Source organism: Achroia grisella, unplaced genomic scaffold (genome assembly GCF_030625045.1).
Source record: "Achroia grisella isolate CSIRO2021 unplaced genomic scaffold, CSIRO_AGI_Agris_v1 utg149, whole genome shotgun sequence".
Lineage (NCBI taxonomy): Eukaryota > Metazoa > Arthropoda > Insecta > Lepidoptera > Pyralidae > Achroia > Achroia grisella.
Window position 1 is genome coordinate 4818526 of NW_026712644.1, and position 15303 is coordinate 4833828.

The window sequence follows — 15303 nt, forward strand, 5'->3', positions numbered from 1 at the left end:
TATATAGATTGTACAAAGTCTGCGTATTTCTATCTCATTTATGTCACTCAGCAGTTTGCTTTAGAAGCTATGTTCAGGTTTGTAATAATAATAATAATAATCTTTATTTGTCTCAAACAGAAACTTTTTACACAATACAACTATTGCCCATAGAATAATATAATTTAAAACGAATGAATGAGACAAAACGGCCTATAACTCAGTGAGGGCGGTGAGTCCACCCTCTCTGCTATTCTGTTATAGCCTTTATCTGTAAAATACAATGTGAGATCAACGGCGACGATAGCATATTAAGTTTTAAACTACAACTAACAAAGTAAACATATAAATTGACAATAACAAACTTAAATATATATAATCTAAACATTATTCAGGATTAGTTACAACATTAAATAAAAATAATGTGTTGTTTGTGATTGTTAGTAATGAGAATAGTAGTCTCATTACTAGCAATGTACCATGTCAGGTTGACTTTCACGCCGCCTCCTCTGGAAACTATCGTAGACATATTTTGGTAAATTCGCTATGATGAGCGGACTGACCTGACTTGCTAATCTTATTATACTTCACTGGTGCCCCGTGCCTCGTTATTTTTATATATATTTTTATATATTATTAACAGTAACTGTTTCAATACTTTTAGCTTTTACATTCCTAAAAAATGGCTACAAGTGTTAACTTTTGATTATTATTTAAAAAGCATTATTTTAGTACACGTTTTACTCAATCGCAAATTTAGCACAATTGTGCAATAAATATATAAACATCTTTTAAAACTTACACCTCCATTATGAGAAGGAAGATTTCGTTTTATTTACCGAAAACGATAAATAAATCCAAATATTTTGAAAGCGTGCAACACTGCGTTACAAAACTACCAAGATGGAGTCACCGAGGTAAGTACGCGTCTCGTTTTGTAAAAGTTAAACCGAATACAGTTTCAGTTTCAAAATCTGTTATTATAGTTACTCGTTATTTAACTTTGTTTACTGAATGAAAATATTATTGTGAGTTTTTGTTTATATACAACAGAAAAGATGGTGTTTAAATATTGTGTTGTAAATTATGGAAGACATGAAAATTTACGATGAATATTATAAAATATCGTTATTTCATTATTCAGCAATGAAGAGACTAGTAAAGAAAACGATATTGCCACAACTACAGATGAAGAAAATGAGGACGCAAATTATTTAGAAGAAAGACTGTAAGTATTGAATTTGCAATATTAAAAACCTAACCTCAAATTATTACACACACAATTATGAAAATCGTTATATTTTCTCATTTACATTGCAGTAGTTTCACTAAGAAATAATAGGTTAGTTGTTCTACTTTTTTTAAGAAACTTTAGATTCATTATTCTATGAAAATGTACTGATTCGATTTGGAACAGCTGTTTTCCAACCCAGTTCGTAATATATACACAGAATTATAAAAATCGTTATATTTTCTCATTTACATTGCACTAGTTTCGTTAAGTAATAATAGGTTAGTTGTTTTAATTTTTTTAAGCACCTATAGATACACTATTCTATGAAAATGTACTGATTCGATTTGCAATAGTTGTTTTCCAAACCAGTTCTTAAAATAAAAAAATAATTTTTACCGGGTTATCGTCATGAGGAATCAAATATTTTTGGTCTATGATGATTAGCTTAATGTCCCAACTTTGGCGACAGATTTCCAAAGCGGGCGAGTCTATTAAAAATAAAATATAAACTCTAATATCTATGTAAATAAAATAATCTTTATTCAAATAAACTCATTACAAGCACTTTTGAAGAGTCATATTTTGATTCTACCACTCATTTAAAACGCAGATTTATCACAAGAAGAATGAGCAAGAAACTTGTTTTATTATTATATGTTTTATTTTTATATAAATATTTACAGTTTAACAAGTAAGAGGCATGCGATAATCAACATAGAAATCGCTACGCACTCATTATTAGTGTAATCAGATAATATTGTCAGCGCTATGGATTTTAAGTTTTTCTATTACAACATTATTATTGTTAATGAATTAACATTAAAAATAACAATATCTCCAGTTATTCTACACAGCACCATCTAGTCCTAAACTAAGCTTGTATTATGGGTATTAGATAATTTTTGATTTTTTCTGTTGCTTGTATGCCCGCAAATCAGTAAGTGTACTATAAGTAATTTATTTATATTTATTTGAATATATGTTTTTGATTATTGAATATATGTGTTTATATATATGAATATATATGTTTTTGGTAGCTGATTGAATATAAAAATTAAGGGGGTAAAATAAAATAGCAAAAGGAAGTTTGTATTAAAATTGACATTTTTGAAACTAGAACATAAATACCTTTCATGTAAAAAAAAAAATATCTTTGATAAGCTAATCTATACATCTATACATATAAATAAAATTGGACTGTCTGTTTGTAATATTGAAATAACCGTTTTTTACTACATGCATATGAATATAAATTCGGTACGTTCACCAAAATAAATTTTTTTTTACAAATTTTGTCTGTCTGTTTGTTCAAATTCAAATTCAAATTCAAAAATCATTTATTCATGTAGGACATTTTAGCCGCTTATGAACGTCAAATTTTTACATTATAATTTTATTTTTTTCCCTACCGTCCAGTTCGGTATATAGATCCAATTGAGAAGAACTGGCAAGAAACTCAATTCAATTACTTTTTTTTTTAAACCAGTTTATTTACAATGTATATTTATATAGGTGTCTATGTCTAACATTAAATGAAAATTCAGTGCATGAACAACTATTGCCATGCACACTCGTCATTCAAGTAATCGTTTAGTGAGTAATAGGCTTTGCTCAGTAAATATGATTTAACAGATGTTTTGAATTTATTTAAGGGTAATTCCAACATATCCTTTGGTATCTTATTGTAAATTTTTATACCTATTCCCATAAAAGACCTATTAACTTTTTCTAAACGATACTTGGGGACAGCAAGTTTGTCTTTAAATCTTGTATTAATATTATGAATATTGCTGTTTTTTGGAAATAAGTCAAGATTTTTATGAACATATAGGATATTTGAATATATAAATTGAGAAGCAACGGTGAGAATATTTGCCTCTTTGAATTTCTCTCTTAATGAGTCACGACTCTTCATACAGTAGATCGCTCGAACGGCACGTTTTTGTAATATGAATATATTTTTAATATCTGCCGCTTTTCCCCATAGTAATATTCCATAAGAAAGTAAACTATGAAAATAACTAAAATAGACTAATCTAGCAGTATCAGTATCGGTGTACTGTCTAACCTTACGCACGGCAAAAGCTGCTGAACTTAATTTCGCTGCAAGGCTTTGAATTTGTGCACCCCATTGTGTTTTATTATCTAGTGTGATTCCTAGAAAGACAGTAGATTCTATAAATTCGAGAGATTCGTCATTTAATTTAATATTGCAATTAGTATTAAAACTTTTAGACAGAGAGAAATTAACACATTTTGTTTTTTTAGCGTTTAACATAAGATTGTTAGTTGTAAACCAGTGCAGGAGACGCCGCAAAGCACTATTTACATCGTCATAATTATTAGTCATTCTATTAACTTTAAAAATCAATGAAGTATCGTCTGCAAATAATACTATGCCGCATCTATCCTGCATGGTATATGGGAGATCATTAATGTAAACTAGGAATAAAAATGGACCGAGAATAGATCCTTGAGGTACACCCATTTGCACAAGTGACCCGTCAGACGTAGCGTTGCTAACCTTCACTTTCTGTATTCTATCAGATAGATAAGATTTTATTAAATTTAAAGCATTGTCTTTGACGCCATAAAAAGCAAGTTTTTTTAGCAATGTATTATGATCAACGCAATCAAAAGCCTTAGAAAGGTCACAAAAAACACCTATCGCATCCATTTTAGTTTCCCATGCAGCAAATACGTGTCTAAGCAACTCTGCACCTGCGTCTGTAGTTGAACGACCTTTGGAAAAACCGAATTGACTATTGTGGATTAAATTATTTAAATTGAAATAACTGACAAGCTGCATAAGGATTATTTTTTCAAAAATTTTACTGAGTGCTGGGAGTATAGATATAGGTCTATAATTTATTGGGTCACTCCTATCTCCAGATTTAAAAAGCGGTATGATTTTACTAATTTTCATTATGTTAGGAAATTTACCTTCATCTATACATTTATTGAAAATAAAAGCAAGAGAGGGCGCAATAATTTCCATTATACTATCCAGTATTTTAACAGATATACCCCATAGATCCTCTGTTTTTTTATTATTAAGCTGTTTGAATATTTTCATTATTTCTACTGATGATGTATGTCTAAAGTTAAATACAGCTGATGACTTGCTAACATTGTCTGTTAGTAAAGTTTCAGCAGCAGACGGGGAAGATTTTAGAGCCTGTGTCGTAATTAATGGAATATTAGTGAAATAAGATTCGAATGTATCCGCGACCTCTGTGTCGGAATTTACCAATTTGTTATTAATATTTAAAGCTATTTTGCTATTTTGAAAATTAACTTTTCCAGTTTCGCTATTTATTACTTTCCAAGTGGCTTTTATTTTATCTTTAGATTTAGTTATTATTTTACCTAAATAGAGAGACTTAGCTGTATGACAAACCTTTTTAAATATTTTCGAATAAGATTTTACATGTTCATGAAATAAGGGATCGGATATATAGCTTCGTTTTTCGTAAAGTTCGTAAAGATTAGCCCTAGACTTATAAATACCAAACGTGGCCCAGTCACAAAACTTTGATTTAACACTAGTTGAAAAGGTTTTTGTTTTAAATTCACTGCTAGCTTCATGTTCAATTAAATTAAAAATATGTTCACATACAATGTCCGGGTCATATTGAGGTACTATGACACTAGATATTTTATGTTCAATTTTATTTTTAAAACGTGCCAAATTCTTTTGTGTTATTTGTCTGCATGTAATTGTTTGAGTCCCTTTGGATCCCTTAGTTTCAATTATAACTTTTTGTCCATAATGATCAGATCCAAGACAGTCGAAATTCATTTTCACCTTTACTTCACAATTACAAAAAACATTATCTATACAAGTGGCAGAATTGCCTGCGACCCTAGTGGGTTCTAAAAAAAGATTGTGTAAATTAAATGATTTAAATAAGTTAATCAATCTTAAGCTTATTGAGCATTCCGATAATAAATCAACATTAAAATCGCCACATACAAATAATGTTTTATTCCTCCGTGCGACTCGTCTCAATGCTTCCTCCATAGCCAGTTCAAAAGAATCAAAACAAGCCGATGGCGGACGATAAACGCAAATTATTATACAAGTAACTAATTCTACGCAAGATAGTTCAATTGTTTGCTCAATAGAAATATTTACAATGTCTTGACGGTTTTTATATTCTACATCATTTTTTAAAATAATAATTGACCCGCCATGAATGGCATTGTTCCTAGCAAAAAAACTAGCCATATTATAATGTTCAAAAGGACAAATTATTTCATATTGTTTAAGCCAATGTTCTGTCAGACATAACACCCGTACATTGTTAGATTCTAAGAAAAGACTTAATTCTAATTCTTTGCTGGAGAAGCCACGAATATTTTGATGAATAATGACCATATCCTGTGGCTTAACCAATGTCGTAGATGTTAGTTTAAATTAACACATGTCACATTATTAGTATAATTACTAATATTACTAATTAAATCCGTTATACTACTTATAATGGGATCATAAATGTTATACGCTAGTAAACTAGCAATAGTCTTTTTTTGTTTTTTAGGAAGATAAAAATTACCTCCCGTCATATAATAATTTGTAACAAATTTGTTACTTTCAAAATAAAATATATCATTACAATGATATGTCATCGAATAAATTAAATTATTTATACTATAAATGAACTTATTCTGTTCATTAGTCAGGGATTCAGAGTAGGGAAATGCGCATAATAATATTTTACCTATACCAAGCTCCACTATATTATATAATGATTTTATTAAATTAACTATATCAGATTTACGCATATGCAAACAATTCCCTAACGCTATTACTAGGGTCGTGTGAATATCATATTTTTCATTTACTATATTTCTTATAATCTTATATATACCTGATCCCGGAAAACAATTATTTATTACTTGTTGCGAGAGACAGTTCGATAATAAATTACCTAAATCCTTGCCAAATTCATCTGAATAAATAATTGTTCTCCTGATGGTTTCATGTACAGTGCTGCATTTATTTACTTTTGTACTGTTTCGTGTGGGTAAACATGAAACGTCTGGTTCCGTGACGGATGAGATATCAATGTTCAACTGATTATGGTGGGACGGTTGGATATAGTTATCAGACTCTGGTGAATTACAGTGACATCTATCCGTAAGAGAAACAAACCGCTCCATGTTGTAGTTACCTAATTTTATTAAATTATCCGTGTTCCGGCTAATCTCTGAAATGGCTGGATCCATTTTAACGGGCTTTTTTTGGCAGGTCGCTGATGTAGTAAGCACGCACTATAAAGACATACTGATTGCAAATGTTGATGTTTTTTTTTTTTTTAAAAGACATAGACGAGCGAACTCCAGCGCGGCATGGGACTACTTCCGGATAACGGACCGCTTCCGGCGTGTCGCGACGTGTTCTCTATGCCGGACCACCTGTTCCTACCGGTCCACGACCACGAACCTCCTCAACCATCTGAAGAGGGTTCATGGAATGAAGCAGGTGACCAATGGCTTAGGAGTCCGGGTGCTGAAGGGAGGCGGGAAGCTGTCTGATGATGATAGTGACTCCGATGTGGAGGTCAGGAAGTGAGTATGTAAAGTAGTTTAGTGGTGTGACTTAGTCGCGGGTTCGATTCCTCGCACGGTGTAAATATTTGTGTGTATGTGTGTGTAGGAGTTTTGTAATAACCCCTGTGGTTTAGTGGTGTGCCTACGGTCGCGGGTTCGATTCCTCGCACGCTGTATTTATGAGTATAACGGTATTTAGGAGTTTTGTGATAACCCCGGTGGCTTAGCGGTGTGCCTACGGTCGCGGGTTCGATTCCTCGCACACAGTGCCTACCATATGAATGTAAATACGGTATATACACCAAAATAACATTTTTTACAATTTTTGTCTGTCTTTCTGTCTGTTTGTTACGGCTAATCTCTGAAATGGCTGGACCGATTTTGATGTGACTTTTTTCGGCAGGTAGCTGATGTAACAAGGAGTAACTTAGCCTACTACTATTTTACAAAAATTCTCTAATTAACTTTTTGTTAAATTCCACGCGGACGAAGTCGCGGGAACAGCTAGTCAAATATATATTATTTGTTTGTAGGATGTATCTATAAGATTCTATGTTACATACCTGTCTTAATCATTATCTAAATACTTTTAAAGTGATATATAATACTTGTGTAAATTTAAAACTAAAAGAAAAAAATATTTGAATAAATTAAAAAAAAAAACTAGACTTGTAGAAAATGTACATTTTGAATACTGACATTTTTCTATTTAACCGACGAGTTTTTATGAGATACTAGATGTTCCCGCGACTTCGTCCGCGTAAATTGTCGATATTTCCATATAACCTTTCATCTCCCCTTTCAACCCCTTACAACCCTTTTTTCGGATTTAAAAGTAGTAGTAGTAGTCCTTTCTCAGATTATAGACTATATGTGTACCAAATTTCATTTAAATCGGTTCAGTAGTTTTGGCGTGAAAGTGAGACAGACTGACAAACAGAGTTACTTTCGCTTTTATAATATTAGTAAGGATAAGGATTTAGTTAGATATATATATGTTTGTATTGTACTGACTTTATTGTTGTTTTAGACCAAGAACGCTGAGACAGCCGTTCACGTTTTGGAAATACTTCAAACGTATTGATCCAGTCAACAAGGTGGCCATATGTCTGCTCTGTGAAAAAAAATTCTCCTATGCGTCCACTACCGCCAATTTGAAAACGCATATACGGAGAATACATCCGGACATACATACATCACAGGTATATAGCTTTGAAAATAACGATACTTCCATACAGTCCTTCATCTCCCCTTTCAACCTTTTTCAACCCCTTACAACTCCTTACAACCCTCTTATTATATTTAATCAACAGCCTAAAAAGTAAGGAACCTTAATATACCCTTTTTGAAAATCTCATTCTGTAGACAGTCTACAAGATGGGGTTGAAAGGGGAGTTGAAAGTTGTCTGGAAGTATCGTAATTTAAAAGCAAGGAGCTAGAAACTTATATCTTAGGCTGTTGATTAGATAGGGCAATCCGAAGCTCGCCGGGGAGGTTTTAGGGTCTGGAGGTGGCGTGCAGACACTGTTCCCTGCACGCCTAGATGGAGGTCCCTTCGATGGGAACCATGCCGGTGGTCTTGGTGAATGCTTGCGTATCCCATGGCCACGGCGATTATGTCGAGGAGGAACAGTCGTCAGGTTTTTAGCAGGTAGGAGTCCGGCAGTATCCATTCGTCCCTAAGCGGATGGTTCTCCATGATGGATTTTCCTGACGTGAAAAAAAAAAAAAAAAGGCTTGATTAGATAAAATAAAAAGGGTTGAAAGGGGAGATGAAAGGTTGTACGGAAGTATCATCCTTTTTAAAAATAAAAGCTTAAAACTTAGTTTTAGGTTGTTGATTAAATAAAATAAGAAAAGGGTTGTAAAGGGAAATGAAAGGTTGAATGCAAGTATCGTCATTTTTATAACTAAAAGCTTATAACCTATTTCTTAGGCTGTTGATTAAATAAAATAAATAAAGGGTTGAAAGGGGAGATGAAAGGTTGTACGGAAGTATTGTCTTTTCAAAGCTAGAAGCTTAAAACTTAATTTTTAGGTTGTTGATGAAATAAAATAAAAAAAGGGTTGTAAGGGGTTGAAAGGGATGATATGTTTTCATATAATGTTAGAATGTAATTATTCGCGTACATGATAGTGAGGGGTTGAAAGGGGAGATATGTTTTCATATAATATTAGAATGTAATTATTCGCGTACATGATAGTGAGGGGTTGAAAGGGATGATATGTTTTGTCTATGTTTTTTTGTGGAGATATGGGTTGAAAGGGTAGATATGTTTTCATATAATGTTAGAATGTAATTATTCGCGTACATGATAGTGAGGGGTTGAAAGGGATGATATGTTTTGTCTATGTTTTTTGTGGAGATATGGGTTGAAAGGGAAGATATGTTTTCATATAATGTTAGAATGTAATTATTCACGTACATGATAGTGAGGGGTTGAAAGGGGAGATATGTTTTGTCTATGTTTTTTTTGCGGAGATATGGGTTGAAAGGGAAGATATGTTTTCATATAATGTTAGAATGTAATTATTCACGTACATGATAGTGAGGGGTTGAAAGGGGAGATATGTTTTGTCTATGTTTTTTTGTGGAGATATGGGTTGAAAGGGAAGATATGTTTTCATGTAATGTTAGAATGTAATTATTCGCGTACATGATAGTGAGGGGTTGAAAGGGATGATATGTTTTGTCTATGTTTTTTGTGGAGATATGGGTTGAAAGGGAAGATATGTTTTCATATAATGTTAGAATGTAATTATTGGCGTACATGATAGTGAGGGGTTGAAAGGGATGATATGTTTTGTCTATGTTTTTTGTGGAGATATGGGTTGAAAGGGAAGATATGTTTTCATATAATGTTAGAATGTAATTATTCGCGTACATGATAGTGAGGGGTTGAAAGGGATGATATGTTTTGTCTATGTTTTTTGTGGAGATATGGGTTGAAAGGGAAGATATGTTTTCATATAATGTTAGAATGTAATTATTCGCGTACATGATAGTGAGGGGTTGAAAGGCATGATATGTTTTGTCTATGTTTTTTGTGGAGATATGGGTTGAAAGGGAAGATATGTTTTCATATAATGGTAGAATGTAATTATTTACGTACATGATAGTGAGGGGTTGAAAGGGATGATATGTTTTGTCTATGTTTTTTGTGGAGATATGGGTTGAAAGGGAAGATATGTTTTCATATAATGTTAGAATGTAATTATTCACGTACATGATAGTGAGGGGTTGAAAGGGGAGATATGTTTTGTCTATGTTTTTTTGTGGAGATATGGGTTGAAAGGGTAGATATGTTTTCATATAATGTTAGAATGTAATTATTCGCGTACATGATAGTGAGGGGTTGAAAGGGATGATATGTTTTGTCTATGTTTTTTGTGGAGATATGGGTTGAAAGGGAAGATATGTTTTCATATAATGTTAGAATGTAATTATTCGCGTACATGATAGTGAGGGGTTGAAAGGGATGATATGTTTTGTCTATGTTTTTTGTGGAGATATGGGTTGAAAGGGAAGATATGTTTTCATATAATGTTAGAATGTAATTATTCGCGTACATGATAGTGAGGGGTTGAAAGGGATGATATGTTTTGTCTATGTTTTTTGTGGAGATATGGGTTGAAAGGGAAGATATGTTTTCATATAATGTTAGAATGTAATTATTGGCGTACATGATAGTGAGGGGTTGAAAGGGATGATATGTTTTGTCTATGTTTTTTGTGGAGATATGGGTTGAAAGGGAAGATATGTTTTCATATAATGTTAGAATGTAATTATTCGCGTACATGATAGTGAGGGGTTGAAAGGGAGATATGTTATTGATATTTTTTTTTTTGGGAGATATGGGTTGAAAGGGTAGATTTGTTTTCATATAATGTTAGAATGTAATTATTCGCGTACATGATAGTGAGGGGTTGAAAGGCATGATATGTTTTGTCTATGTTTTTTGTGGAGATATGGGTTGAAAGGGAAGATATGTTTTCATATAATGGTAGAATGTAATTATTTACGTACATGATAGTGAGGGGTTGAAAGGGATGATATGTTTTGTCTATGTTTTTTGTGGAGATATGGGTTGAAAGGGAAGATATGTTTTCATATAATGGTAGAATGTAATTATTTACGTACATGATAGTGAGGGGTTGAAAGGGATGATATGTTTTGTCTATGTTTTTTTTGTGGAGATATGGGTTGAAAGGGTAGATATGTTTTCATATAATGTTAGAATGTAATTATTCGCGTACATGATAGTGAGGGGTTGAAAGGGATGATATGTTTTGTCTATGTTTTTTGTGGAGATATGGGTTGAAAGGGAAGATATGTTTTCATATAATGTTAGAATGTAATTATTCGCGTACATGATAGTGAGGGGTTGAAAGGGGATGATATGTTTTGTCTATGTTTTTTGTGGAGATATGGGTTGAAAGGGAAGATATGTTTTCATATAATGTTAGAATGTAATTATTCGCGTACATGATAGTGAGGGGTTGAAAGGGATGATATGTTTTGTCTATGTTTTTTGTGGAGATATGGGTTGAAAGGGAAGATATGTTTTCATATAATGTTAGAATGTAATTATTCGCGTACATGATAGTGAGGGGTTGAAAGGGATGATATGTTTTGTCTATGTTTTTTGTGGAGATATGGGTTGAAAGGGAAGATATGTTTTCATATAATGTTAGAATGTAATTATTCGCGTACATGATAGTGAGGGGTTGAAAGGGATGATATGTTTTGTCTATGTTTTTTGTGGAGATATGGGTTGAAAGGGAAGATATGTTTTCATATAATGTTAGAATGTAATTATTGGCGTACATGATAGTGAGGGGTTGAAAGGGATGATATGTTTTGTCTATGTTTTTTGTGGAGATATGGGTTGAAAGGGAAGATATGTTTTCATATAATGTTAGAATGTAATTATTCGCGTACATGATAGTGAGGGGTTGAAAGGGATGATATGTTTTGTCTATGTTTTTTGTGGAGATATGGGTTGAAAGGGAAGATATGTTTTCATATAATGTTAGAATGTAATTATTCGCGTACATGATAGTGAGGGGTTGAAAGGGATGATATGTTTTGTCTATGTTTTTTGTGGAGATATGGGTTGAAAGGGAAGATATGTTTTCATATAATGTTAGAATGTAATTATTCGCGTACATGATGGTAAGGGGTTGAAAGGGACAAGATAGAAAAACATAAATAGACAAAACATATCTCCCCTTTCGACCCCTAAAAACATAGATAAAATATGTCCCCCCTATGTTTTATCTATGTTTTTAGGGAAGATACGGGTTGAAAGGGGAGATATGTTTTGTCTATGTATTATTAATATAATGGTAGAATAGAAGAAGAAACTGTTGACCATGATACTCTAACATTATGGTTGTTGCAGACAAAAACGTTAATGTTAGCAAATGATGGCCAGTTGTATGAAATCGATGAAACGAAGCAGGAGCAACTCGAGGACGATGACGAGGTATGTAAATTTTTATTTAATTTAAAAAAATCATTTATTCATGGAGGACATTTTAGCCGCTTATGAACGTCAAGTTTTTTACATTATAATTTTAATTTTTTCCCTACCGTCCAGTTCGGTATATAGATCCAATTGAGAAGAATGTATATTTAATTCTTTAAGTTGTCCCCAATAATTTTTAGTTTTTATTTAAGTTTTTTATTGTCCAATTTTGTTATTACACTAGCTGTACCCGCGACTTCGTCCGCGTGGAATTTAACAAAACGTTAATTAGAGAATTTCCAAAATAAAATTGGTAAAAATTGGTAAATTAGGTAGCCTAAGTTACTCCTTTTTACATCAGCTACCTGCCAATAAAAGTTCTGTCAAAATAGGTCCAGTCATTTTAGAGATTAACCGGAACAGACAGACAAAAATTGTAAAAAAATCTTATTTCTGTGTATGTACCGTATTTATATTCATATGCATGTTGTAAAAAACGGTTATTTCAATATTATTCAATTCAAAATATCTTCATTTATGTAGGTCTATTACAGACTCTTATGATATGTCAAATCTACCGTCAGTTCGGAGTGATTTAGAGAAATTACAGACACTCCAATTTTATTTATATGTATAGATAATAATGATGATATTTAGTATTTTTTTAATTGTTTCAGAACAAACAAGATTATACTGAGGATGATGAACAGGTAAGTAATCTATATTTGGTAGAGTTTAATCGGTCGTTATAAAAAAAATAAAAAAAACAAAAATTATTCATGTAGGTCGTTAAAAAAAATATAAAAAAAAAATTCATGTAGGACATTTTAGTCACTTATGAACGTAAAGTTTTCCCTAGCGTTCAGTTCAGATTTAGTTGAGAAGAACTGCCAAGAAACTTAACTGTTTATTTTAAGACCCAGTTTGTTTACATTTAAAGTTTTTCTATTGTAATGCTATAGGCCGCACTGGCCTTTGTCTTAAGGTCGAAACACGAATTCAATAATATCAGAAGCTAATTCTAGGCTAAAAATTGTTTCCAAATTGGGCTGTTTAAATTTATGCCTGTGTCAAACTTATTATTAAAAAAAAAAGTACTTTTTTTTCAGAAAACTATTGACATAGACTCAGTATTTCTGAACGAATATGACGGTAATATAGATGTGAAAAGTAAAAAAAAGGACCGACTCATTTCACATGACGAAAAACCTATTGATAATAATAAAAGAAAAATATCAATCAGCGCGAACAGAAAAAGAAAAAAAGGAAATGTTACATTGAAACAAAATAACAGCCCAAATGAGATACGAGATCATATATACGAGCGGCCGGAAAAGGCGCGAAAACCTGTTATTTCTGACAGCGAAAGTAACAGTTCCGTTTCGATCAAAAAACGATACGTTAACAATAAATATGACACCTTGGAGTATTTTGGTAAGTATTTAGTATCGTTAATGAAACAGTTGCCAAAAGAGTTGTCGAATCAGCTGCAGATTGATATAGTAAAACAGGTTATTACTGCACAATCGACGTATGATATGCAGAAGGATACGCAAGGAAATACTAGTCGTAACGGATATACGATCACGATTACGGAACAGGTTGAGAATCCGGTGTCATTCGTACCAGATGACTCTGTACAGGGCGAAGAAACTGTTGTAACAGAGTCAACACAATAATAAAAAAACTTTATTACCTTTGCAATTTTATTTTTATATCCCTTTTATTTATCTATGTGACTCTTAGAAAGAGAATTTTCTTTTTGTGTTAGAAATAATCTTGAAATTTATAGAATACTAGCTGTTCCCGCGACTTCGTCCACTTGGAATTTAACTTTTATTTTTCTAAAATAAATGTAGCGTAAGTTACTCCTTATTACATCAGCTACCTGCCGAAAAAGTGTCGTCAAAATCGGTCCAGCCATTTCAGAGATTAGCCGGAACAAACAGATAATTAAAATTTATTATCACGGCCAGCTGAAAATGACAACTGTCGTCGGTGTTGCCAGTCGAAGAAATAAAAAATACAGACCGACAAAAATTGTAAGAATAGTTATTTTGGTGTATATACCGTATTTATATTTATGTGCATGTAGCAAAAAATGGTTATTTCAATATTACAAACTCCAATTTTATTTATATGTATTCTGATGTATAATCTATTTTACTGTAAAGTTTCACCAAAATCCGTTGAGTAGTTTTTGCATGAAAGAGTAACAAACATCCATCCACCTACTGGCAAACTTTTGCATTTATGATATTATTAAGATTCAAGTAAACTTAATATAAACACTTTTTAATGTATAGTCATATTTTTTTATTTTGCCACTCATTGAGAACGCAGACTCCTCACAAGAAGGAATAAGGGACTTGCGTGTTTCTCTTTTAATTTTTTAAATTAATATATATAACGATATCTAGGATATAATTAATAATAATCCATATTTAGTGTGGTTTTAGAAGTTATTTCATTGCTACAAAATAATCTTAATTGCTTGTTCATAAGCATATTCACTCTAAATAATTCTGTTAGCTTCAACAGAATTGGGTTTAGAGTGAATATGCTTTAAAATATTCCACCTGACGACTAAATAACTGAAGTATAATTCAGTTATTGCATTATGTAGCTGTGATATTATTTTATAATAATCTCTACATCATTACATAGTATAAAACAAAGTTACAGGCCCCTGCTGTCCGTCCCTATGTATGCTTAAATCTTTAAAACTACGCAACGGATTTTGAAGCGGTGTTTTTCAATAGATGGAGTGATTCAAGAGGAAGGTTTATATATATATTACATGTACACCCGTGCGAAGCCGGGGCGAGTAGTTAGTAACTAATAAAATACAGACTACAAATCTTCTAAAATTGACAATTGCAAGCGTATGTAGCGCGGCAAAAATTTATCGACTCTAGATACTAGGTTATAACTAATTCTGAATGTTTAAAACCTATTTCAATAATAACTACATTAATTTCTTACATTTACCATAAATTATTCTTTCATTATTGCCTACAGCATCAATAATCAGCAATACAAGTAGTAATTTATCTATGGTA

The 15303-nt window shown here is 32.2% G+C and overlaps 1 protein-coding gene across 1 annotated transcript; it reads left to right on the plus strand.

The window, feature by feature from the left end:
• Positions 1 to 897: 897 nt before the first annotated feature.
• LOC131840844 (uncharacterized) lies at positions 898 to 13920 on the plus strand. Its single transcript, XM_059189039.1, has 6 exons — positions 898 to 1207; positions 6542 to 6787; positions 7800 to 7971; positions 12176 to 12259; positions 12919 to 12951; positions 13351 to 13920. Exons 2-6 carry the CDS (start codon positions 6693 to 6695, stop codon positions 13918 to 13920), a joined length of 954 nt encoding a protein of 317 aa, XP_059045022.1. The 5' UTR covers positions 898 to 1207; positions 6542 to 6692.
• Positions 13921 to 15303: the final 1383 nt, after the last annotated feature.

What these genes read in the sequence shown, in the direction of transcription:
- LOC131840844 (XM_059189039.1), top strand. Translation starts at nt 6,693, where the DNA reads ATGAAGCAGGTGACCAATGGCTTAGGAGTCCGGGTGCTGAAGGGAGGC. An exon ending in CGGACATACATACATCACAG is followed by an intron (nt 7,972 to 12,175) that starts GTATATAGCTTT and finishes TGGTTGTTGCAG; the next exon opens with ACAAAAACGTTAATGTTAGC. An exon ending in AACTCGAGGACGATGACGAG is followed by an intron (nt 12,260 to 12,918) that starts GTATGTAAATTT and finishes TAATTGTTTCAG; the next exon opens with AACAAACAAGATTATACTGA.